We start from the raw sequence: 27,463 nt of genomic DNA, 5'->3' as shown, positions 1-27,463 counted from the left end.
TTTAGAGAAGTTTAACGGTCATACCAAGACCTTCGGATAATCAAGTCTGGACTGTACTCAAAAAATGTTTCAAATGCATTTTACACTAGTTCAGTTGTTTTGCAATCATTAATCTTCAAAAAATGTATGATTTGACGAAAACAAAAATTTCAATGAAAAACAAAACCTTTTGCGATACCAAAGATGGAAAATTTTCTAAAATTTTATGGATTTTTAAATCAACCCAAACATGATAAAAATGATTCTAAACGCAAATGAATCCTTTTGAAATTGATTTTAGCTGATTGCACTTAAATTTCCATTGAAATTTTTATGCATTTTGAAAAAATATTTTTTATGCCGTCTGATTTTTCTGACCAACATTGAAGGAAGAAGCGACAAAAACATTAAATAAAATTTGTACCAGCCACAATTTTGCTTGAATTTCGAATTATAAAAATTTGAGTTTTTTCGAAAAATACAAAGTACCGTATTTTTGAGTACATTACAAAAATAGAGCATGTAAATGCATAAAAAATTTGCTTCGTTTGATACCCATATTGCGAGTTATGAACATTTGAGCATTCTCTAATAAATACGGTTTTTTGTTATTTTTTTTTTGAGTAATCATATTGTGAAACTTACTATATCACACCTTTGACATTTAACAAAATTTGATTAGATTAATTTAATATTAGAAATATATTAAAAATGAGTTATCGTCCGTTATCGTCGATATGATTATCGCTCGATAGAATTATCGAAATAACGATAACGATAGAACTATCGTTATCGTTATCGAACCTCGATATTATTTTCCTTAACAACCTTAGTTAACCACTGATTATCTAATCGTTTCTAATAGATCTTGCTCATTTGCTTTCGTTTTCTCCCCCACCCACCCACAGTTGACGGCGGCTTCAGCAGAAAGTCCTGCTTCTGGGACTTTGTGCGCCACCTGGACCGGCTGGACGCGGTGCTGATGACCCGCATCAACAACACCAACATCAAGGGCATATCGGCCGTGGTTGAGCGCAAGCACGAAGCCCACGTCTATCCGCAGATTGGCCATTTCTTCACCAACATCCCCGAACGCAAGGGACTGCTCAGCCCCGACGGCGACAAAGATCGCGATCCTCTGCTGGTGGATCTGATCGAGGAAGGTCACCAGATCGTGACCAACCTCAAGTCGCTGAACTTGAAAGCACAAAACTGCTACCGCGATGCCGACCCCATCAATCTGTACCACAAGGTTGGCCACGGCACCCTGGACATGTACGTCATCAGCCCGGCAAAGGACTCCAAGGAGGTCAAGGAGTTCCTGGCCAAGTGGCACGCGGCCGATCCGAAGCTCTTCTCGCCAAAGGATTCCAAAGAGTTTACATTCCCAATGCAAAACATAATCTCCATCTGCGCACTGCTAGTCTGGACTCCGGCCAATCCGGAAGACAACATTACAAGAATCCTGTTCCCGGGTTCGGCACCCGAGTACAAAATCCTCGAGGGACTGGAGAAAATGAAGAGCGTCGAGTTTATGCGCCATCCGGTGTGCACCGTCAAGTCGATCGCACCAAGCATCTCAACGCAAACGTTCACCAAGAAATCACTCAAGTCATCATCCATCGACAAAATCATTCCCGAGCCAATCCTGCCGTCCAAAGCAACGAAATCATTGGAAAAGGATAATAGAAACATAGACAACAAACTCAAGATGATCGACAACAAGCTGGTCGACTCGGCCAAGAGCTCGTCGGACATCATGGACAGCTCCGCCGACGAAGCCAAGCTGGAGAAGCAACTGACCAAGTCATCCGTTGCGACCGTCGCCACCGCCAAGGTCATGTCCAAAACGGTCAAGTCCAAATCATCAACCGAATCGACGACCAAAAAGGTCGACAACAAGCTAATCGAAACCAAAAAGATCGAGTCCGAGGAGAAGAAGGACTCTGCTTCGGACGCCGGCTCCGAAAAGGACGAAACTGAAAAGAAGGCTTCCACAGAAGAAGCGGAGAAGAAACCCGAAGAAGACAAGAAGGAAGACACTGCAATTATTAAGGAGGAAACCAAGACCACCAAAAAGATCGGCGACCGAGTCGGCCGACCAGCCACGGCTCGTTCGCGGGTGGACACCAAACCACCAAAACCAACCACAAAGACCATCAAGAAGAAGGATGAAACCACCAAATCATCCCCGACCACACCGAAAAAGACCGCCGAGCCGAAGCTTACCAACGGTGTTTCGAAGGACGAAGACGCCAAGAAGGCAACTGGTCCACCGAAGACAACCAAACCCGCAAGCACCAAGCCCGGCAAGGCAAGCCCGAAAAGCACTCCGGCCAAGAGCGCCAAGGATGCCAATAACCGCAAAGTGCTAGAAGCTCGTCAACGCCCGGCTCCGAAAGCCGCTGCCAAGAAGGAACCAGCTGAGAAGAAAGAAGCCCCGCCAAAGGTCGAGCGCAAGCCAATTTCCCGTCGACCTAAGGGACCCGCTTCGGCAGCCGCCGTCGGCGGCAGTCCCGTAAAGGCCAAGAAGGTCCTCAAGTCGGAAAAGGACGCCGTCATCCGTAAGGCCAAGCTGGACAAGAACGGAACCACCGACTCCAGTCTGGTGTCGACACCCAGTGCGGACGAAGCCGGCGTAGCCGTTCAGAAGCGCATCGTCGATTCAGTCACACTAGCTGGCACCTCTTCCGCCGCAAGCTCCACCGATATTGACCCAATCCAGCAGCAACAGCTCGCCGAGCTGAAGGAAGAACAGGAAGCGGTTCGCGAGATTGAAGCCGTCTTCAACAAGGGCAAGGTAACGCGCCGCGAGGTGCTGTCGGAGCATCGCGAAATCCAGGACAGCACCACCGAGCCGGAAGAGGAAGACGAGTACCTGATCATCGAGAAGGAGGAGCAGTACACGGAGGACTCGATCAATGAACCGGAGAGCAGCGCGACGAAGGAGGAAGAAATTCAGAAACATCAGCGAGACTCGCAGGAGTCGGAGAAGCGCAAGCGGGAGAGTCTTGAGGATGAGAAGGAGGAGAAGGCCGATGTTGGGAAGACGGAGGATGAAGCAGCTGATGGCGCTGCTGCGGCAGTGGTTGAATTGATTGAGGGTGAAAAGGATGAAGCAGAGGAAGAAGAACCCAAACCGGAAGTTAAGGAGTCAGAAGAGGAGAAGGTTGATGCTGAGGAATCAAAGGAACCGGAGAAGATGTCTCCGAAGCACAAGCATGATCTCGAGGAGGAAGTTCAGGAGATTATTGCTTCGGCTAAGGAAATTGCCAAGTCCAAGATGGAAACGTCGATGGACGGGCTGAAAACCGAAGAGATGTCTTCCATAAGCCCGGACGACAAAATCAGCAGCACAAAGAAAACCAGCGACACGCGGGATGAGAACGAGCCCGAACCGGTCGTCAAGGGCCACATCGAACCGCCACACGAGAGCCACCACGAAGAACGCGTTTCGGCAACGGGCGAATCTGGTGCCACCACGACCGCTCCAACACTTCCAGAAGACGAACGCATTCCGCTGGATGAAATCAAGGAAGATCTCGTCATCGAGGAGAAGCACGTCAAGGAGGAAACCAAAGAAGTTGAAGTGGCGCCACCACCACCGACCGTATACGAACCGCTGGAACGGCCAACACCGGCTAAAATGCACTTCAACGCCCAGCAGCCGCACATGCGGGACGTCGTCAAAACACCGGACGAGGTTGCCGATTTGCCAGTGCACGAGGAGGCTGACTTTGAAGAGTACGGCGAGGACAAGGACAAGGACGACGAAAAGGAGCGTGACACCAAGGAAAAGCCAGTAACAGCAACAACAGCTGCAGCCGAGTCTGCTGCACCAGCAGCCAAGAAAGAGACTGAAGAGAAGCAACCAGAGAAGACTGAAAAAGTAACGACGGACAAATCAGCCGAGAGTGATAAGCTATGTGATACGGTAAAAGATGCACAGGAAGTGCAGGAGGTCATCGAGAAGATCGAAAAGGACACCAAGGTGGAGAAGCCACCCAAGCTGGAGCCCCAAACTTCACCGGCAAAGGAAGCAGCGGTGGATGAAGCGGCTGTTTTGAAAGATTTGGAATCGCAAATCATTTCAAAGGAGCCGGAAGTGAAAGCGGAGAAAACAGTGGCCTCAACGGTGGCAGCGCCCGTCGAACAATTGGAAGACGACGACGAGGACGACAAGAAATCAGTCCACGAAGAGGTGATTGTGCCGACGAAGGTTGACCCGAAGGTACCCGCTCCTTCCGTTCTGGATGAAATTTGGGCAGCTCCAGACAAGGCGGAGGAGAAGCTCGAAGAACTCAAGCAGATCATTGATGGTGAAGCTAAGAAGACTACATCGGAGTTGGTCGCCATCAAGGATGAAATGGTTAAGGAGATTGTCGAGCGCAAGGAGGAGGTGATTGATGTGGTGAAGGCGGAAGTTGCCGATGTTGATCAAAAGATCACGGAAACCGTAACCGAGTTGGGGAAATCGGTAGATCAAGCTGCCGGTGAGCTTTTGGAAGGTCTAGCAACGAAAGCCGATGCAGTGAGTGCTGACTTGCAGCAGAAAGCTCAGCAGCTGGACGACAAGGTTGCGGCGAACGTGGATGTTGTGAAAACAGAGGTTGAGAAGGCAGCTGCCAAGGCCGATGAAGTTTTGACTACAATCGCCACTGAAAAGAAGGAAATTGAACAACTAGCCAAGGACATTAAGGAAGAAGTAGCCGAGAAGCTTGTGGAGACGAAGCAACAACTGGAAGACGAGTTGAACAAAACTTTGGAGAAAACAACTGATAAAGCCAAAGGCGGAATAAGCTCGTTCTTTGGTGGAATTGCCGATGGAATCAAATCTGAAATTGAAAAAATTGCCGACAAGATGGAGACAAAGATCAAGGATAAGACTGATCAGGTTGAAACCAAGCTACAAAAGGTGACCGAAAAGATTGAAGAGTTGAACGAAAAGCAAGTCGAAGAGGAAGTTTCACAACCTGCGGAGCCAGAGCAGACAGGCTTTGATGCACCGTTTGGCTACGAACGTACTTTTACACAAGAACTTCGCGAGACTCACATCACCACGCTGGACTCGCCGGTAAGCGAAGCGGACAAGATGGCCGAGCTCAAATCGGCGGTCAGCATTCCGCAGCACATTGATGAGGACAAGGAACTCGAAGAAATCGAAACACAGAACATGAGCGGTTCGTACATGATTGAGGAGGTAAAGTACTCTTCCTTTGAAGACGCCAACCTTCGTGACATCAAGGAAGAGGAAGAGGAGGATCGTACCTCGCCACCACAAAAGGATGAGAAGAAATCGTTCACACCAAAGTTGGAGCCCGCTGTTCAACCGACTCGGTCAAGAACACCAGAGGACGTTGCCAAAATAGTGGCCAACGTTGCCGAAGTTCTCAAGTCGGACAAAGACATTACGGAAATTATTCCCGGCTTTGATCCAAAGGAGCTCGAACGCAAGCTTTCGCAGGGAACGGCTCGCGAAGAAGACGTCAGCACCGTTCAGCGCATGTTGGTCACCGCTAGCAGCGAAGACGGAGGTGAGGAGACTGTTATTTGTCCACCCGGAACCATCACATTCTCAAAGGCGACCACGCCAGAACCACCAACATCAGGCAAGACAACACCCGAAATCAAGGTTGACGAAGAGTCCGAAGCGAAGCCTGAGAAACCCTCACTTCCAGAAGTGAAGCCGGACGGAAAGACCAGCCCGACTTCTTCAGGCAAGTCATCTCCGGATCTCAAAACATCTCCAACATCCATCGAAGAGAAGGACAAGCACGAACTGCCGGAAAAGAGCGCTGATGCAAAGAAAACTCCCGAGAAGAAAATCATCGAGGAGCGCAAAGAATCGATCGCCGATCAGTACGACCGCATCGATGACTCGCGACGCGAGTCGGCCATCAGCACGTTCAGCGAGCGAGACTACACCAAGGACGAAAGCTCGTTCGTTGACGAGCGCGACTCGTCCCGAGCGCATTCGATCTCAAGCCACATCAGCGATCTGAAGGAGGATGCCGCGGATGTCAAGTCGGTCGCCGAGTTCCTCAAAGAGACCGATGAGAAGCAAGATGAAGTTGGTAAAGCGACGATGAAGAAAGCGGACGAGCTGTCGAGTCCGGATTCCGTTACGAGCCAGAAAACAGTCTCGGAAAAGTCTGTCGCAGATAAGCCGCTGACTGACGATGACAAGGCAGCTTCGAAGCCGGAGTCTGTAGCAGACGAGAAAACGACTTCCATCGAAGCCAAGCTTGAAGCCGAAAAGGAAGCTTCTAGACCTGCTTCAGCGGCAAGCGAGAAAGCTCCATCGGAGAAGTCAGTCACGGCAGAAGCCGTCAAGGCGGACGAGAAGGAAGCAAGCAAGGAACCTTCCAGACCAGAGTCTGCCGCGAGTCACGTAAGCGAGAAAGCTGCTTCCGAAAAGATAGACGTCAAGGAGGCTTCTCGTCCCGAATCTGTTGCCAGTCATGTAAGCGAGAAGGCTGCTTCTGAAAAGTCTGCAACGCTAGAGAAACCAGAAGAATCTTCTCGACCTGCGTCAGCAGCAAGCCAAGCAAGCGAGAAGGCAGCATCTGAAAAAGCTGAAGCAAAAGAAGCTTCGCGTTCGGAATCCGTAGCTAGTCATGTCAGCGAGAAGGCTGCTTCGGAAAAGTCTGTGAGCGAAAAGGCGGCTGTAGAGCAAGCGGAGTCGAAGACCGATGAACCATCTCGTCCGGAATCGGCCGCTTCGCATGTGAGTGAAAAAGCCGTCGAATCAAAGCTTACAACTGAACAACAGTCTCGCCCAGACTCGGCCGCTTCACATGTATCCGAGAAGGAAACAGCACCTAAGGAACCATCCCGACCGGAGTCTGCTGCTTCGCAGGTTGCTGAAAAGGTGGACGTAAAAGTTTCCCGACCAGAGTCCGCTGCAAGTCACGTCAGTGAAAAGACATCAGCGGACAAGCTGTCCGAACCGAAGGAAGCGTCCAGACCGGCATCCGCTCTGAGCGACAAAGCTGCTTCGGACAAGTCGGTGGAGTCTGGAAAAGTTGAAGCTGACAAGGACGTGAAGGAAGCTTCCCGCCCGGAATCGGCAGCCAGTGTCATTGGCGACAAGGAGGAGAAGGAACCATCCCGACCGGTTTCGGCTGCTCCTTCGGAGAAGCTTGATGTCAAGGAAGCTTCCCGTCCGGAATCTGCTGCGAGCCACACTAGTGAGAAGGATGACAAGAAAGACGGAAAGGAACCTTCTCGTCCGGAATCTGTCGCTAGTCATGTCAGCGAAAAGGCAGAGGAGAAAACTGACGTAAAGGAAGCATCTCGTCCAGAATCCGTGGCGAGTCACGTAAGCGAGAAGCCAGCCGCTGAGAAGGCTGAAACTCATGCTTCTCGACCAGAGTCCGTAGCCAGTCATGTTAGCGAAAAGGATGCTACTGAAGAACAGACCAAAACAGAGGCAAAGGAAGCATCGCGGCCTGAATCAGTCGCTAGTCACGTAAGCGAGAAGATTTCTTCGGACAAGTCTCCGTTGGTAGACAAGGTTGAAGAAAAGTCTACCGGAAAGGAAGAATCACGTCCGGAATCGGTTGCTAGTCATGTCAGCGAGAAGGCAGCTTCGGACAAATCTTCGCATCTAGACAAGCCAGAAGAATCATCTCGACCTGCGTCAGCAGCAAGCCAAGCAAGTGAGAAAGCGACTTTTGAAAAGCCTGATGAAAAGGAAGCTTCCCGTCCGGAATCTGTTGTCAGTCATGTCAGTGAGAAGGCTGCATCGGAGAAGTCTGCAACGCTGGAGAAGCCAGAAGAATCTTCTCGACCAACGTCAGCAGCCAGCCAGGCAAGTGAGACAGCACCATCTGAAAAGCAAGACGCAAAGGAGGCTTCCCGTCCGGAATCCGCAGCCAGTCATGTCAGCGAAAAGGCTGCTTCGGAAAAGTCTGCGATGCTGGAGAAGCCAGAGGAAAAGGAAGCATCTCGGCCGGCTTCAGCGACAAGCCAAGTAAGTGAGAAAGCGACATCTGAAAAGAACACTCCTGCGGAAAAGACTGACGGAAAGGAAGCTTCCCGTTCGGAATCTGTTGCCAGTCATGTAAGCGAGAAGGCTGCTTCTGACAAAGCAGAGGAAAAGCCTGCCAGCAAGGAAGCTTCCCGTCCGGAATCCGTTGCCAGTCATGTCAGCGAGAAGGCTGCTTCAGAAAAGTCTGCAACGCTGGAGAAACCAGAAGAATCTTCTCGACCTGCGTCAGCAACCAGCCAGGCAAGTGAGAAAGCGCCATCTGAGAAGCCAGACGCAAAGGAAGCTTCCCGTCCGGATTCCGCAGCCAGCCATGTCAGCGAGAAGGCTGCTTCGGAAAAGTCTACGACTTTGGACAAACCAGAGGAAAAGGAAGCATCTCGACCGGCATCGGCGGCAAGCCACGTTAGCGAGAAGGCTGCATCTGAAAAGTCTGCAACCCTCGAGAAACCAGACGACAAAGAATCGTCAAGACCGTCGTCGGCTTTGAGCCAAGCGGACGAAAAGGAAGCATCCCGACCGGAGTCCGCCGCAAGCCATGTCAGTGAAATGGTAACGTCTGAAGGAAAACACGAAGACAAGCCAGTGTCTCGACCAGAGTCAATGGATGGCGAAACGAAACCTTCGGACAAGGTAGAAGACAAACCAGAAGACAAGCAAGACGCAAAGGAAGCATCTAGACCAGTCAGCGAGAAGGCTGCTTCGGACAAGACAGAAGATAAGCAAGACGCGAAGGAAGCTTCTAGACCGGAATCGGTTGCTAGCCACGTCAGCGAGAAGGCTGCTTCGGACAAGCCCCCGCTGGCGGACAAAGCTGAAGAAACTTCCGCCAGCAAGGAAGCCTCGCGTCCGGAATCCGTTGCTAGTCATGTAAGTGAGAAGGCTGCTTCAGAGAAATCAACACAGCTGGAGAAACCAGAAGAATCTTCACGACCGGTATCGGCAGCAAGCCATGTCAGTGAGAAGGCGGTCTCGGAAAAGGCCGACGCTAAGGAAACTTCCCGCCCGGAGTCAGTCGTCAGTCATGTCAGCGAGAAGGAATCTGCTGAAGTACAGATCAAAACAGAAGATAAGGAAGCTTCCCGTCCGGCATCCGTTGCCAGTCACGTCAGCGAGAAGGCTGCTTCAGAAAAGTCAGTAACGCTGGAGAAATCAGACGACAAAGAACTTTCCCGACCGGAATCGGCGGCAAGCCACGTTAGCGAGAAGGCTGCTTCCGACAAAGCAAAGCCTGATGAAAAGGAAGCTTCTCGACCGGAGTCGGTCGTGAGTCAGGCTAGTGAGAAGGCTTCGGTTGCTGACAAGTCCGAAGAGAAAGTTTCGCGACCAGAATCGCAGGCTAGCGCAGTTGATGAGAAGACCGTTGAAAAGACAGTCAGCGAACTTCAAGTAGATTCTAAGGATTCTCGTCCAGCATCGGCCGCTAGCCACACTAGCGACAAGGCGGAACCGGCTTCGGAGAAAATCCAAGTTGTTTCATCGGAGAAGACACCAGAGCAAAAGCTGGAAGCCAAGGACGACAAGACATCACAGGATCGTCCAGCATCTTCTGCGAGCCACGTCAGTGACAAGGAATCGGAAAAGGAAACTGCTCGCAAGGAATCAATCATCAGCGAGAAGGAAGCGTCTCGTCCAACATCCGTCGCGAGTCACGTTAGTGAGAAGGATGCCGCTGTCAAGGTGGAGTCCGAAAAGGAAGCATCGAGACCGGCTTCTTCGGCGAGCCATGTAAGCGAGAAAGAGGACGCCAAGGTTCCGTCTCGACCAGAATCAACTGCCAGCCACGTCAGCGAGACTACGGACAAGAAGATGGACGAAAAGGAACCATCGCGACCCGAGTCGGCTGCAAGCCATGCACCATCGGACAAGTCTCCAGCCAAGGATTTGAAAGTGGACGAAAAGATTGCTTCGCGACCGGAATCGGCTGCCGAGTCCGTCGTAAGTAACAAGGCGTCCGAGGTGAAGCCCACTGCCGACGGAGACTTTTCGCGTCCGGAGTCGCCAGCTAGCTGCTCCAGCGATAAGATCGTCGCTCCATCGAAGGAGCCGGAATCCGGCTTTTTCGAGAAGGATTTGGCTCGTCGTGACTCCAACGATAGCTTCCACGGAGAGCCGATCCCAGACGAGAAGACGTTCTCGCGGCCAGAATCGCCCGACAGTTGCGCAGAAGACAAGAAGGAGCTGATTGTCGAGACAAAGCCGGAAACTGTTACGAAAGTGGAAGAGAAGATCACAGCTTCAGAACAGAAGGTCGAAACCAAGGAAGCCATCCAGGAAGTAAAGAAGGAACAAGTCACGGAATCGAAGCAGGCAACCACTTCAGAACAGAAGGATGTCTCCGTCGAGGAGAAAGACTTCTCCCGACCGGACTCTCCAGCAAGCTGCGGAGACGAGAAGGAGCTGACGTCGAAGGCGCCAGAGTCCAGTGTTCCGGAAAAGGATCTCGCACGGCCGGATTCGGCCGCAAGCTACCATGGTGAGCCGATTCCCGGGGAGAAACAGTTTTCACGACCAGAATCGCCGGCAAGCTGCACCGAAGATGAACCCACTGAAGCGGAGAAGGTTTCGCGACCAGAGTCCGCGGTAAGTCACGTCAGCGAGAAGGACTCCAAGCCACAAGATGAATCTAAAGATGTAAAGGCGGAATCTCGACCGGAATCAGTTGCTAGTCACGTCAGCGAGAAGGACTCTAAGTCACCAGCGCCAGTAGAGGCCAAAGAGGTGAAAGAAGCTTCTCGACCAGAGTCCGTTGTTAGTCATGTAAGCGAGAAGGATACCAAGTCACAAGAAGAATCTAAGGATACAAAGGAATCTCGACCGGAATCAGTTGCTAGTCATGTCAGTGAGAAAGACTCAAAGTCACCGGCTGCTGTAGAGTCCACAGTGGCGAAGGAAGCATCTCGACCGGAATCAGTCGCTAGTCATGTAAGCGAGAAGGATACCAAGTCACAAGAAGAATCTAAGGATACAAAGACGGAATCTCGTCCGGAATCAGTTGCTAGTCATGTAAGTGAAAAGGATTCAAAGTCATCAGCACAAGACGATACTAAAGATACAAAGGCGCAATCTCGACCGGAATCAGCTGCTAGTCATGTCAGCGAGAAGGACTCTAAGTCACCAGCTGATAAGCCAAAGTCGGAGGCATCTCGCCCGGAATCTGCCGCAAGCCACGTGTCGGAGAAATCGGTGGATCAATCCCGTCGCGAGTCCGCAGCTCTGAGCGACCACGAAGACGAAGCGGAGAAGGTCGTCATGAAGGAAACTCGCTCCAAGTCACTGTCGGCGGTGATGGCTACGACGACGCAGCGAAGCGGATTCGAGGGCAGTGCTTTGGGAGTGCTGGAGGAGACCATGGTGACTTCGCGGGATGATTTGCACGTGCTGAAGACGCCACGCGAGAGCATCACCAAGATCGAGCCACTGAGTGAGAAGATTGAGTCGAAGGCTGGAATGTCTCTGTTTGGTGCGGAGCAGTTTCCGGCTGATGGCAAGAAGGAAACGAATGGATTCCCGGTTGTAGGATTGGAGCACGAGAGCCCGGATGAGACTGATTCGATCATTCCTGGGGTAGATGTGCTGCTGAAGGAAACCGTCAGCTCAATGAAGGAAATTGAGAAAATGTCTACGAGTGTGATTTCGATGATTAAGACTTCCGAGAAGAAGGACGAAACGGTGAAGATTGAGGAGAAGAGTGCTTCGACGTTGTCGTTCCCGCTGCTGGACAGTGGCAAGTCTACTCCGATGTCAACGGACAAGGACAAGTCGCAAGCTTCGAGCATCAAGTCTGTGAGTCCACACGAGAAGGACTCGCTGGATGGCAGTTCGGCTTCGCTGAACACGTTCATCGAGAAGGACAGTCTTTCGGAGAGCACAACCAAGCATGTAACGATCAAGATGAGCACCGTTGAGGAGATTGGGTGTACGACTGTTACCACGGGTAGCAAGGCGGAAGGTTCGGAGTTGCTGGGAGGTGCCAAGACTCCACCGACGGCACCGATCAGCCCGAACGTGGTGCGTGAGGATTTCAGCTTGGGACACCAGCTGGAGAGTAGCAGCACTAGCACCACGACCACGATCACATCATCCAGCCAGCAGCAGCTTGTCGGTGGTATCAAGCAGCAGAAGGAAGATGTGTCTGGTATTTCAACACCTAAAGAATCTGTACCATCTGGTAAAAGCAGCCCAGGGCTAATGTCAGTTCACACGGGTAGTACAGATAGCGCGTCCAAGTCCATCAACCTCGGACACAGTTCAGGTATTGAAACATCAGAGTCATCTCCGAAGCCAACGTCGCCCTTCCCGAAGGTGGTGGACACGTTGAAAACGGACGAAGTCAAGACCAGCTCCGGCATGAGCACCCCGGATATGACCCGTACCTCAACACCGGACATGGTCGACTCGCAGATTGAACGTGTTCCCGAGGACAAGGCTGGCGGCGGCGAGTCGGTGACCACCACGACGACGACCACCACAACCAAGCGGTACATTGTCAAGGACGGAGAAAAGATCGAGGTGGGAAGCACGGTCAAAACGGAGGTCGCCACCGACACCAAGAAGGACGATGCTAGTGAATCCATGTCGACCTCGAGCGTTACGACCATCACCACGGGCAAGCCGACAAAGGAAGTGGTCAAGACACCTGGAATTCTAACGCTGTCCTCCACGGAAGACCGCAGCTTTGCCGAAGATTTCGACGAGAAGGAAGCAATGTCACCGAGATCGGACATTTCGTCTGGACAAGCGTCACGGATCGTAGCAGGCTGGCACGATGAGGACGTTCCCGGATCTCCCATGAGTGTGACTTCGCAGGCACCGTTATCTCCAAGCACCAAGTACACATACGACTACGATCTGCAGCACTCGAGCTCGGGTGTGAGCAAGAAGTCCGACATCGAGATCGATGACAGTCAGGACGAGATTCCTCCCCAGTACGGCAGTGACGAGGTCAAATCAGCCATCACGATCGCGTCCGCGTACAAGCCCGATCCGATGAGTACCTCGTTCTACGGCCAGCTACCGGACATCTCCGACTCGACCCCAGTTGGAACGACCGCAAGCAAGTCCGTTCCGATTCCGATCTCCGCTCCTGGAAAGGCTGCCTTCGCCAAGACCTACATGGAGTACGCATCGAGCGGCGAAAGCAGCGTCGACTCCAGCCACCAGCACCACAAGACGATCTCCAGCGATCGCAAGTACCTGGACGAAGCCGACATGGACTTTGAGAAGACGTTCGCCAAGGCCGACCTCATGACCACGTCGATGCACTTCTCGAGCGAGAAGGAGTTCATGGCCGCGACGACCATCGCCGACAGCAGCAAGAAGGAGCTGGACTTTACCGCCAGCGGACTTCCGTCGACGGCGACCACGTCGACCACAGCACAAAGCACAACACAACAGTCCAGCAGCAGCAGCAGCAGTACCAGCGCGAGTACAACGGTGACAACATCGACCAGCCAACCGCAAGATCCGCTCGCGTCCTGGGGCAAACCACTCGGGCTGCCGTCCCCTGCACCGTTGAACGACGACAACAAGACCACCCCCAAGAAGGAACGCCGCACGCTCATCAGCAAGACGAAACTCAACAACGAAAAGAACCTGCGCAAGCGGTCCGAGTCGCCGATCAAGGGCGCCAAGAAGACGCCGACGGCGCCGGTCTACGTGGACCTGTCGTACGTGCCGCACCACGGCAACTCGTACTACGCCAACGTGGAGTTCTTCAAGCGGGTGCGGGCCCGCTACTACGTGTTCTCCGGCACGGAGCCCAGCCGCGAGGTGTACAACGCCCTGCTCGAGGCGAAGCAAACGTGGGAAGATAAAGATTTAGGTGAGTTCAGTTTAGGGTTAGACTACGGCAGGGTGGCCACCACATTTTGATTTTTAAATTCACGGTTTATTTTTCCAAAACGATTTTTTCGATGATGTTTGTTAGATAGTTGTAATCGAAGCCGTTTCAATCCATATCCATGAAGCTTGAGATTTTTCATCACCATGCCTCTAACCTTTCCAAATTAAAAATTAATAAAATGAAAATTTCTGACAAATTTGTAAACTTTTACTTTTACTCCATGGAAAGCAGGAAATGGCTACCAGGGACGTTTTGAAAATGAATTTTATTTTAAATAATAAAAAATCAAAATTTATAACTTCATTGAAAAAAATACTCATATGAATGCAAAAAGAATAATTTTTCAAAAAAAAAATGTTTTTTTTGATTTTTTTAAATTACAAAAATGTATTGTGTACTTTTGCTTGGTCCAAAAAAGTCATTTTGCATCATTAGGGGAACTCTAGAGTTTTTTTTGATTAGGTCCTATAAACATATGAAAGACAATAGTTTATTGGTCCTTTTCAAAAAAAAACTCAAGAACTATACCATTTTCAGCTTATTTCTATTATCGGCTTATCAGCACTTTGATCATGAATTACAGCTTTCATGAAGTGTTTTTGACTGTTCCAAAGTAATAAATAGCTCAAATAAAAGTTAGCAAGCAACTCTCCATTGTTGAAAATGTTGATTTAGGGTAAAATAGCGGAAAACGGCAAAAGTGATGAGAATTTGTCGAACGGCTTAGAGTGATTAAAATGGGTATATTTCCCCTAGTTCGTTTATACAAGCCTACATACAATTTTGACAGCTGTCCATAAAAATGCTATTAAAATACAGTCGACTCTCTGGTTGTCAATATCCAAGGGACCGTCGAGGAAGAGAATCATCAGTTTACAGAACGATGCAAAATGAAGACTCGATTGAAAATATTTTTTTCTTGATACCCAGCTATGGGAGAGAATCATGGCAACGTCCATAAAAAAAAACAAATTAATGTCAAACACCCTTCAAAGCTTCGTTTCGCCAAGAAAAATGTCTATGCAAGCAGAGAAAGTGAAATTATTGACAACCGGAAGAGATTTTTAAAGCAATCAGAATCCAAGGGATCGTCGAGGAAGAGATCCTTCAAGCAAGGGAAAATATCGAGGAATGAAGATAATTGAAGTATGCAGATTGAAGGGACTGAAGAATTCATCGATAGATGGAGAATTATTGTATCGAGAAGATCGACAGCCAGAGAGTCGACTGTATTCAGAAATCGGTACCATGAAAACAATATTTTCTGATCGATTTTGTATCTACTACAAAATTGTAGGTGTTTTTGAAGAATTCTGGTATTTTTAGCATGTAACCAGAATTGCGCAAAATATTTGTTTGAATTTTAGTTACTGAAATTGTCATCTTTTGCGGTATATAACAATATTGTTAGAAATCATGTGGTAGTGTATCGAGTTTTTGAACGAATTGTATGATTTCGAAAACGTCTAAACTTTTTTCGAATGTGATTATCTCTATAAAAAAGTAACTTTTTTCCAGCAAGTCATGATCACGCTTCAATAAATCGGTAAAAAAATCAAAATATGTTCAAAATAATCGATAAATTTGACATTTTCTAATCTCTAAAATTTCGCAATTTTTTTTCGCGATTTTTAAATTTTTATTTTTTGATATGGATGAAACTTTATCCATGCACTTCCTATGTCAAAAGAAGCAATTTTGCATATAAATGTATGAAATTCTGTATCTGTAGTTCTTAAGGAATTTTCTGATCGATTTGGTGTCTTCGACAAAGTTGTAGGTTATAATTAGGACTTTTCGGAAAAAATAGATACACAAAAAAAGTTTTTTGCTTAACTTTTTATTACTAAAAGCTGAATTCCAAAATGTGTATTGTTTTTTATCTTCGATTTTTTTATATGTTTTAGGCGACAAAAAAATACATCTTCAAAGCCACAGTTCCTGATAGTGCAAAATCTGTTATAGGAGATATTTTTTTTCGAATAAATTTTGTTGCTGGGAAATATCGAAAATCTGGACCAAAAAATATTAAAAACCTTTTAAAAAACAAAACCGAGTTTGCAATCTAAAAGAACTTGCTCTAAACTATGAAATTACGAAAATTGGGTCCTAAAATGAAGCTTAGATTGCTGATATTATTGTTTACAGCGATAAAGCTTATTTTTCTGAGTACAATGACCCTTTGTACGACCACAAAGAGTTTAAAATGGATTTTTAAATCAATTTTGAAAAATTAACCTCGCGGTCCTTCTTGACAGAAAAGTTCCTACTTGACAGCTCGTTCCAAAGGGACCATAGTTGATCCATCGAAAAAATGTTGTCTTGTCAAAAAAAAAAATCGCATTAAAATGAAAAAAAGTGATCAGAAATGGTTTTTAATCGTGTTTTTTACTGATGTATATAAAAATTTACATAGGGCTTTAGTACCCAATTATCTTTTTGTATACCTTTTCAAAAGTAAAGCTTGATAATAAATATTAGAAAATGCGAAAAAAAATCGCAAAAGTTCCAGATTGAAAATCGGACCTTTTCGAGCAATCGTCAGGCAACTCCCTATGAAATCGGCAGATTTCGACGATTTTTATTTTTGGTATTTTTTTATTTGGCTCAAATTTTGTGAGGGCCTTTCCCAGCTGTCCATACAATAAAGGTACGTAAATATGTATTCCAAAATCTGTAACTTTTGAAAGGAATTTCCTGATCGGTTCGGTGTCTTCGGAAAAGTAGAGGACTTTTCAGAAAAAAACAATTATGTGCGGAATTTTGTCGCCACTGTTTAACTTTTTTGCTAACAAAAATTGAATTCCTCGAAATCCGTATTCGTTCATTTAAAAAAAAATATAATAAACGTCTTTTTTTGTAAAAAAGAAATTTAACTAAATTTTTTTCTTCTTCAATTTTTATTGTAAAATCAAATTTGCAATCGAATAGTACTTTACAGATTTTTTTGATAAAGTGCGCCGTTTTCAAGATATAGGACCAAATATTCAATATTACGTCCATTTGAAATGTTAGTCTTGTATTCAAAATTTTCAAAATATTTTTTGTGAAAAGAACATAATATTTCACAAATGTTTCATTTTTAAAATTGAAAATTTGCCAATTAGTTGCTTAGATAGATTTTAGCATTAAAAGAGGCTATCAAAACATCTTTTAAGTCATTTTCGATTGCAAATTTGATTTTACATTAAAAACTGATGTAAACAAAACTTTTCGAGTAAAAATTCTATGTAAAAAAAAGCTAGGCGGCAAATTTTTGCCCATACTTTTCTATGGCTCATAAGTTGCGGTTTTTTGTTCCCAAACATATATATAAAAAAAAAACAAATAAATTAAGTATTTTGGATTTTTTTTTAAATGGCAATAAAAAAATTGGATAAACATTTTTCCTTGTACCGTTTTTCTGAATATACACCAGTCTAATTGTGTTACATTCATTAATCACAAAAAAAAATCTAAGTTTAGACGACACATTTATTTTGTGCGGATAATAATTTTATGCGGTACTCTCATTGAAATATCATAAATATTCAAAATATTTTTAACTGCTTAAATAATGTTAAAAACGATTATAAACGCAGGAAAATGAATTGTTTTCAGTTGATTTTACGTGTAATTTTACTGAAATTTATAAGTTTTCTGGAAAATATTGTTTTGCCCTCGACCGTTTTGACTTAACCTATAAAGCTTTTTCCCGATTTGACAGTCGAATAGTGTCCTAAAATTCTACGTCAATTTTTGTGTAAAACGGTAAAAACACGGTTAAAAGCTATTTCTGATCACTTTTTTTTCAGTTTAATGCAAAAAACAATTGACAAAACAACATTTTAACTATAATCCCCTTGGAACGAGCTGTCAAGTAGGATGCTTTCTATCAAGAAGGGCACGAAGTTAATTTAAAAAAATATTGATTTAAAATCCAAATTTAATCTTTTGCGATCGTACAAAGGGTCAGAAAAGTTAGCTTTATCGTTGTGAACAATAATATCACAAATTAAAGCTTAATTTTAAGATTCCCATTTCCGACTATTTCCCATTTTTTTTCGAGGTCGCCACCCTGCAATAGGGTTGATCCAAATTACTGACTTCTTCTTCTTCCCCAATTTACAGAGGTAACTATCATTCCAACGTACGACACCGACGTGCTCGGCTACTGGGTGTCGGAGAACGAGGACCTGCTGGCCAAGTACCACATCGACCTGTCGCCGTCGGCGGCCCGCTGTACGATCAACCTGCAGGACCACGAGACGTCGTGCTCGGCCTACCGGCTCGAGTTCTAGGCGACGGGGATCTTTGTAGCGTTCTCGAATGACATCCACTCGGTTCACACACAAGAGTCGACGTCCGCGTCCCCGAGAGCTTCTTCGACGGCGGCCGAAGCCGCTAGCGAAGAAGCCCTGCTATCCTAAGCTCTCGCCCTCTTTCTCCAACAATAGCTCCCCAAAAACCATTTTGTGGTGTTATGTTTTAGAGTGTGTGCGTGTATACATTTAGGGATCCCTGGGATCTCTAGGATATAGCGGCAGGACTCTCTCTGGTAGCTGGAGAGAGTAGAATTTCGAATTTCCTAACCAAACCAAATCAAACTTTATGCAAGAGAACAAATAGGTTACAAAGTGAAACTTTACACACACCCATTTTGTTCCAACGTAAAATAAAAACACACACACGCAGAACAGAACACATAGATCTAGTAGTTAGTTACTATTATTACTATTATGATTATATTGAATATTATCATTGTGACAACACTAGCCTAAATAACAGACAACAAAAGGACAACTACAAAAGAAAAACCTTAGGAGAAGACAATGAAAATGAGCTTAACGAACATTCAAATACACACACACTTTGTAGAAAACAAACTACAGAAACAAATAGTGCAAGATCTCTACGAACTGACAGTTCTCTGTTTCAAACGTCAAAAAGAAAAAAAAACAATAAGCCAAACATCCCAAAACTAGTCGAAAACGACACAATTTAACAAATCTCTAGCGATTTTTTTAAAACCTGACAGCAGGCAGGACACACCTAGAAGAAGCAAAGGTAGATAGCGTTGTGATATTGTTTTTGTTCAAACAAACCCCAAAACAAACAACAACAAAGCTACGGTTTCCAGAAAAACGATCAATTTCTACCCAACTTTGGGTAAACTTTCAGTGGAAGAATAAACGTCGGTAAACACAAAATTAAGCAGTTTAAAAAAAACTTTTTCATTGTATACGTTATTCGTTCTAAACCACACTTCCGAAAAAAGGCACTTCCGGGATCCTCCGATGCCGCGAAACCGTAGCTATTATCGTGGAACTGTGTTTACCGAACTTGATTTGTCTAGAGCAAAAAAATGTTAGAGAAACAAAAAAGATCGCATTCCCGCAGTTCCGATTTCGACGTGATCCGCCCTAAGCAGGCGGGGAAAGGCACCGAAAATTTCCAGCAAACTTCCGTCTAAAGTATTTTTTCAAATACATACAACCACACACACACATGCACACGCCATATTTTAGAAATGCACTTTACCATTTTGACATGTGTGAGAGCTAAAGAGAATAAAGAAAACCGAGAAACCGAAGCCATTTTGGATAAATGTTTACACCGTAATCAATAAAATATAGAGGAGAAAAAAAACTTTGATAAAACGAAAATGCTTATTCAACAAAATACGCAAATTTTGGGTGGCTTTTCGAAAGTTTACACGCAAAAAGAAATCTGCTCGCAGAAGCGTGAACATTGTTTTAAAATCGTGAACAACGTTCATGAAATTGAGAACCACACGTTTATGTCCATGAAAGTTGTTAACGTTTTCAAAATTTTGAACAATGTTCACGATTTTGAACTTTATTCACAGTTTTGAGCATTGTTCACATTTTTGAACATTTTTGACTATTTTGAACATTGTTCATGATTTTGAACATTGTTTACAACTTTGAACATTGCTCACAATTTCGAACATTGCTCATGATTTTGAACATTGTTCACAATTTTGAATGTTGTTCATGAGTTTGAACAAATTTCACGATTTTGAGCGTTGTTTATGATTTTTAACATTGTTCACAATTTTGAACAATGTTCACGATTTTGAACAATGTACACGATTTTGAACATTGTTAAAAATTTTGAGCGTTGTTCATGATTTTCAACATTTTTCACAATTTTGAACGTAGTTCATGGTTTTGAACATTGATCAGAACTTTAAACGTTGTTCATGATTTTGAACAAAGTTCATAATTTTGAACGATGTTCATGATTTTGCATAAAATTCACAATTTTGAACGTTGTTCATAAGTTCGAAAATTGTTCACAACGTTGAACGTTGTTCATGATTATGAACAAAATTCTCAATTTTGAATTTGGTTCATGCTTTTGAACATTGTTCACTATGTTGATCGTTGTTCGTGATTTTGAACAAAGTTCACAATTTTGCACGTAGTTCATGGTTTTGAATATTGTTCACAATTTTGAACATTGTTCACGATTTAGAGTGTTGTTCACAATTTTGAACATTGTTGACGATTTTGAGTGTTGTTCATGATTTTAAACATTGTTCACGATTTTGAGCGTTGTTCGTGATTTTGAATATTGTTCACGATTTTGAGCGTTGTTCGTGATTTTGAATATTGTTCACAATTTGAACGATGATTTTGTACAACGTTGTTCATGATTTTGAAAATTGTTCATGATTTTGAATGTTGTTCATGATTTTGAACATTGCTCGCGATTTTTTTAAATGTTTTTAAATGCTCAACATTTTTGGACGTTGTTCACCCAAGCAACACACTTTGTCAGATAAACGTATTTCCTAACTGGTTGTATAACCGAATGGCCTCGTTACCACAACTTGTTCTACAACTCCTGTGCATTGGAAAAAGCGCACTTTTTTCTGTTGTATAACTTGCCAGAATAAGATGCAAGTTATCAGAGTAAGTTGTACAAATGTATCTGACAACACTGTGCTAGCTAACAAGAGATTCAACGAAAAAAAAAGGGGGCGTGGTTAACGGCTGTGCTGTCAAATCAAAGCGCACTCTGAAAAGGAAAGATAGATTGAAAACAGTTGTCTAACCGTTACCCAACTTACATGTAAACAAACAGTTCTTATCAGAATTTCAATCAACGACGAAGCCAATATGAATAGTATCTCTGACTATTTTGGTACGCTTGTTTCTGCCCGATTTATTTAGAAAAAAATTGAAATTGTATGAAAAAAAAAATAAAATAATATTTTCGCGCTCTCTAACTGTGATTCTTGTGAAACCCTCTTCATGGCGAACTTTTAGATTTTCATTTTTTTGATGAACTTCGTCTTTCTCAAGATTCGATCCGATGACTTCGACGACTTGTTGTTCTCTCCACGGCAGGTCCAGGCGCGCTTCCACATCTCTCCACGAGGCTTCATAGTAAACAAGCTGGCCTAAACGTCAATAAGAAGGCTGCTGTCAGCTTTGTTATACTGCAGTGAGCTATACAACTTAACTCCAGAAAAGGCTGTCATTGGAAATTAAGTTATATAAGTTTGTTTCAAGTCAGTTTTTATAACTCCATTATGTAACTTTGTTATAACAAACCGTTTCAACTGTCATTTCGATTACCGTACCACGGAGTAACATTGAAAATTGGTGTGATTTTTTTCTCTATCATGAATTCCGTAAGCTGATATTTTTTGTAGCTTTTACCGGCGATATTTTTATAAATAATCGGTCAACAATTAAAATTATTGCAATCTTCGATAAATAAACATTATTGAAACTCTAAATACCTCACGTACAATTTTACACCACCTAACAACACGCAATGTCAAGTTGAATATGTTTGTTGAATATCAGTTATATAACCTATTCTCCGATAACATTTGTGTAACAAAGCGAGAAAACCTAAGGTTATTTATAGAATGGTTGGCCACGACCATTTTTCAGAAGATGCCGTCACATGACAACGTTAGATAAGCAGTGAAACAAACAGTGCAATATTATTATTATTCAACAAACTGTTTTCGACGAAAACAATGCAGATGAGGGAACAGCATCATGGCATATCAGGATTTTGACGTTTAATTACAGCTCATAAAAAGCGTTTTCGACTGAAATCAAGTGATAAATACCTCAAACGGAAGTGAGCAAGCAAGTTTCTATCGAAGGTGTTCCAAAATAAGTTGTTTAAACAGTGTAAATCAGCAAATTGGATGGAACCCTCCAAACAGGTGAGAATTTTTCCTATGTTGTGTTTTGTTGGAAAAGAGTGAAGTTGACTGTGTTTTAACACTTTTGTGGCACAAAACACGATAGTTACATAAGTCAGTTATACAAGCAGTGAAACAAACTGTTATTTGAGTTATGTTCAGATTTTTTCTCGTATGTTTATCAAAAAAAGTTGTCTAACTATTATTCAACAGTCGACAAGTTATGAGTGCTACTTGGGCATGATTTTGAACATTGTTCACAATTTTGCACTCTGTTCACGATTTTGAACATTAATGATATTTTTGCGAACAGATTTTTTTCGCGTGGAGGGCGGATTATCCTGCACGAAATCGGAGCTGGCGTGAGTTTGAAGGAAAAACGTGACATTATTATCAAATTAATGTTGAAATGACAGCATAACAAACACACACACAAGTGAGGAATATATTTACGATTGTTAAATCTATTGAAATGTTGGCCACTTAAACGAGACGAGAGTAAAGACAGGAAAGGCAAGATCGTATATTTTTATATACAAAAGTGATGAAGACAACCCAAATGATACAGGCGAAAAAGGGCTCGAGATAAGCTTGAAGAGGCGAAACTGGCACCTTGAAAGTTGAAATGATGATGGTTATTGAATCTCTTAACTCTAACAAAATAACAAAAATTAAATCACTAATATTCTGAAGTAAAGAGTTTATGACGCGATAAAATCACAAATGTTAAAGCAACCCCCAAACATTATTTCCTTCCCGTGCAAGAGAAGAATCTTCTTGCACCTCCAAGTTTCCAGGTCTACATAACCTAACTTTACCCTAGACTAGCCCAATGTAAATTCAGCTCCAAAACCAAAACTTATTTCTACTTTACACAAACACACACAATCTGCCTGATGTGAAGTCAGTTCATCCCGATATCTCCTCCATAAAAGAGCGAAGAAAAAAATGCTTATTAAACGAAACAAGTGAAGAACAAGTTATACTCGAACAAATATTACATTAAAAAACACGCAGTTGATTGATACTAAAGCAAACAAAAAAAAACTTAGAAACTAACAAAAAAAACTTAGTGATGTTTATGCCAGCTAAAAAAAAACAAGTAAAATGTTAAGTATAAGAACAAAATCATCCAACAACAACAACACCTTCACGAAAGAAAAGGAAAAAAAAACAGAAGAGAATAATGTCAGCGAGCCACTGGAAGGGAAAACGATTGACGATTTTTTATATGCGATTTTAAGCTTTTATAGTAGTGTGATGACCACAAAAAAAGCAGAATCTTTCAGAAAGCAAACAATAACAAAAAACATAAATGCAGTTTCTTAGTTAGTGTTATTCAAAAAGTAAACAGATCAAAACAATCGCTTTAATTTGAATATTTTCCTTTCAAGCTTCAAATTGAACCTTTTCGTTTTAAAACAAACAAAACTGCTTCTGTTTCACTTCCGGTACGGAAACGACAAAGAAAAGATGCTTAGAAAGCTTGCTTGTTGTGGCGAAATTTGCAAGAAAAAAATCGAATCGAAACTAAAACGGCGTGCCCTCCGAGCACGGTGCTACGGAAAGAAGGGGGCAACGAGAAAGTCGTGCCGGCGATGCCTTTCAGCTAATAGGAACACTAAAAGGAACTAAAAGTATGTGATGGAAAAAAGAAAACCAAATAATCAGTGCGAAACTAGAAGAGGAGGATAATTCAAAGGCTTAAAAAAAACGTGCGAGCGCGCGAGAGAGAGACTTTTTGGATGTGATTTTATACTTATTTATTGTGTTAGTAACTATTTAATTACGCAACGTGGATGGATGTGCAGCCGGTGTAGTGAGGAAAAATGTTGTTCTCAGTTTGCAAACAAGTACGCAATAAGTTGAACTTTTTCCTTGGTTTACGAAAAGATTGAACAGAGAAGACTAAGATAAAATACAAGAAATGATATTAGAGTTAATGAAAAGGAAACTTTTTTGAGAAAAAAAATAATACCGACACATTGCATGTACTAAGCTCGAAAGCAGAACAAAAAAAAACAAAAAAAAATTCAACAGACGTAATGTGACCTATAATTATAAAAAGCAAACAAAAAAAAGTACGTGGAATAAATAAACTCTATTTTAGATTTATCTAGTCAGTTGATTGAATGTTTCGCCAGTTCAAAATTCCTTTATCAAGCAAGAGCAAAAGAAAGAGAAAACTCAACCCCGCATCACACCGCAAAAAACAAACGCATTCCCTAGCATAAGAAACCAGCAAAAAAACACTCTGAAGTAAATTTAATACTAGCAATCCTTTCGACACAACATTAACGATCAAAGAACGTCTTTCCTGTTTGATCTTGGCTTTTAGAAGGCAAAATGAAAAAAAAAACAACATAGAAAACAGCGCAGCATCAAGATTCGAGAGAAATTCATCAAAGAAAACATGATATGATATGAAAAAAGAAACATCTGAAATAAAATCTGCACAACACAAAACTTAAATTTTTACCACTTGAAAAACACACACACTTCTAAATGCACCAGGAATCAATAGTAAGCGGAAAAACAGAGAAAAAAAACATTGCCACGTACCATTCTGCAGTGTATGTCTAGCATGTGTATGGTCATCCACAATTCCAGCAAGATAAAATGAAAACAACAAACAAACAAAAACAACAAAAAAAATACATATAATTATTATTCTAATAGAAAGAAACAAACAAATTCCATATATAACAAATCAATTTAATTGAAACAAGAAAAACAAAAGTATAACCTATTATTACGATGTATGGTCAAATAAAAAAAATGTATTCAAAAATCAATAAAAATTACAAAAGTGAAAAATAAAAGTTCGCTGTTTTCTTATTTTCCCCAAAATATCCGAAAAGTTTGTCCAATCGTTTTGCCATCCACATTGAAATAAGATGTTGACCCAACTTCATAAATACCGACCAGGAATCGAAAGTTAAGCAAATGTTTGTTTGTCTGTGTCAGTGATGGTAGAATCTTCATTAAAAGAAAATCTTTTGATGGCTCTCCTCTCTCGCTCACGAAAGATCGGTTGAAAGAAACTCAAAAAAATTATCATCTGGATTATTCGGCGGAACATTGATTCCACTACTACACTTGCAGGTGTAAAATCTCACGTCAAAAAATGGCCTGGCACTATTCGTAAATGAACAATTTTTGTAAACAAAATGAAATGGTGCAAACAATGAGATTCACAAAAAAATCTTCAACTGATTGATTTTTTTTCGAAAAGTTCCGGAGCGATTTTCTTTTACCTGATTCGCCTCCTCTCTCTGTTTTGCGGTCGAAGAAAGTTCGCAAGCGAAAAATACTTTTTAGCGATTGTTCCATCCCTTTAATTAAGTTTACTTCGTATCATAGAATCTCGAATCGCACGTCGACATAAAAAAAAATCAAATCAATAATATATATTGTTATTATTTTTGCCAAGGGCCGAGTTTTTTTTTTTTTTTTTTTTTTTTTTTTTTTTTTTTTTTTTTTTTATTTTTTTTTTTTTTTTTTTTTTTTTTTTTTTTTTTTGGATAAGATAGCCATCATGAAAATATGACTTCCTAAAACCGTGCTACAAATGAAACTGTCTGCAACAGTTCTCAAAATTAAAGTTATTTTACTAATATTAATTGATTTGGCGAACTATGACCAAAGAAGCCATTTTGCCTCATTGGATTGTCTAAACTGCAAACAATTCTTCATACAATTTTGGCAGCATTCTATGTAAAATTGGAAAGGAATTTTCTGATCATTTATTCCCTTGAACTTACTGAAGACATCAAGTAAGTTCAAGGAAAAAAAAAATCTACAGAAAAGCTCATTCATGGCCTATTTCCGTCTGCTCGGGAACAAAATTTGCACATTCTCAACATTTTATTTCCATGAATCTTCTGTGATAGGAATATATTTATTGATCCGGCTCATCAAATGACAGGTGTGTGCGAAAAAAAATGTTGTTTAAGTATGAATATGATAAAACATTTTTTGCAGCATTTTTAAGGAATCGCACGAAAAATCACGGTACGGAATACCCCCACGAAAAGTCGCGTTTTATCGTATATTCGAATGATTTTCACCGCGAAGCGCGATATCTCTCGGGGACGTGAGGCTTCTTGCATTAACGTCGGCTAATTTAGCTCTTCCCAAAAAGACGGTAATAACTAAATTCATGCCATTTCAATAACAAATACTGTTAAAATAACATAAAGTGTTATGGAATCTTCTTGAAAATTCCATTTTTGCATAAGAATTTAATAACAGTTTATGTTATCATAACACAATTTGTTATTGGTCTGATATTGGTTGAAAGCCAGAACAACTTTAGAATAACATTTTTTGTTATGGAAGAATACCTCCAACTGTTATTGGAAAGATCGGATTAGTTGTTAAAATAACAAAAAATAATAACAAAGCTTTGTTCGAAGAATAGCTAAAAATGTTATAAGTCAGTTATTACAATAAAAATCCAATATTAAAAAAAGCATAACGACGAAAATCAAATCCTGTTATAAATAACATAAAATGTTATTGGCCTAGTATTTTCAAATACCTTTCAAAAAATGTTATTCCCAAGTTATTTCCGTCTGCTCGGGTTTCTAACATATTGAATAGTTTTTCGGATTGACGTTTATATTAATAAAATTTTCCTCTTTAAAACTAATTGAAGAAATTTGCACATTTAACTTCTTAAGCGTGATCGAACTTGTCGTGTAAAATCGGATAATATCTCGGAATATTCGAATCGCTATGCTGAAATCAATCTGATATAATATAATTTTGTTCGATCTTTCCGCAGCCGGCTGTCTAAGAAAGAACACTTAAGTAAATAAAAACTCCATCAGCTAAACTTTAAATTTTCTCAACAGCAGCATCCGATTGCTTTCCATGAGAGTAAATTTTCAATCTTATAAAAGACTTAATTTATTAAATTTAAACGGGAACAGTCTCAACAGCAGCTTCCGATAGTCTGCTTTGAGAATAATAACTTACCCTTTAACCTCACTTAATCCCAGACCTTTACCTTTCACAACTACCAACTCCACGCGATGCTTACGCAGCTCTGTTGTTTAAATTCAATCAAATTTGATCAAACGGTCAGTTTGATCGAGTTCCACAATAGCTCATTCATGGCCTGGACTATGATCTGAATCATTTTGACGAGAGTCGCCAAATCGACTTTCACCTGAGTTGCTGCGAATGTGTGGAAGAAAGATTATTTGTCAAAACGCGCTGTTTATAAACATATTTTTGAGTTTCTATGTAAAATAAATATATTAACCTATAGCAACCCAAAATATGACAAACGCAAAAATTTGGGACTTCGACCGAAAGGGGATGTTCCCCTTCGTTAAAAAATGTGCACACAAATTTAAAAAAAAATATGAGACGTAACACAGCCTTCGAATCAAAAATCAAATTTTGAGTTAATTGCAGGCAGCAAAGCCACGCGGTTGCATGCAGGATTGATCATGATTATTGA

General features: G+C 42.6%; 1 protein-coding gene across 1 annotated transcript in view; it reads left to right on the top strand.

Annotated features, from left to right (window-relative positions):
• LOC120423936 (microtubule-associated protein futsch) overlaps nucleotides 1–24,729 on the top strand; it is a 163,830-nt gene extending 139,101 nt beyond the window's left edge. The window contains exons 5-6 of the mRNA XM_039587920.2: nucleotides 888–13,793; nucleotides 17,925–24,729. Coding sequence (XP_039443854.1) covers nucleotides 888–13,793; nucleotides 17,925–18,094 — 13,076 coding nt within the window. The 3' untranslated portion in view covers nucleotides 18,095–24,729. The remainder of the gene's footprint in view (nucleotides 1–887; nucleotides 13,794–17,924) is intronic.
• Nucleotides 24,730–27,463: the final 2,734 nt, after the last annotated feature.

The sequence above is a fragment of the Culex pipiens genome, chromosome 3, assembly GCF_016801865.2.
Source record: "Culex pipiens pallens isolate TS chromosome 3, TS_CPP_V2, whole genome shotgun sequence".
Classification (NCBI taxonomy): Eukaryota; Metazoa; Arthropoda; class Insecta; order Diptera; family Culicidae; genus Culex; species Culex pipiens.
The sequence above is the reverse complement of the archived record's forward strand: the minus strand, read 5'-3'. Positions and strand labels throughout refer to the sequence as shown.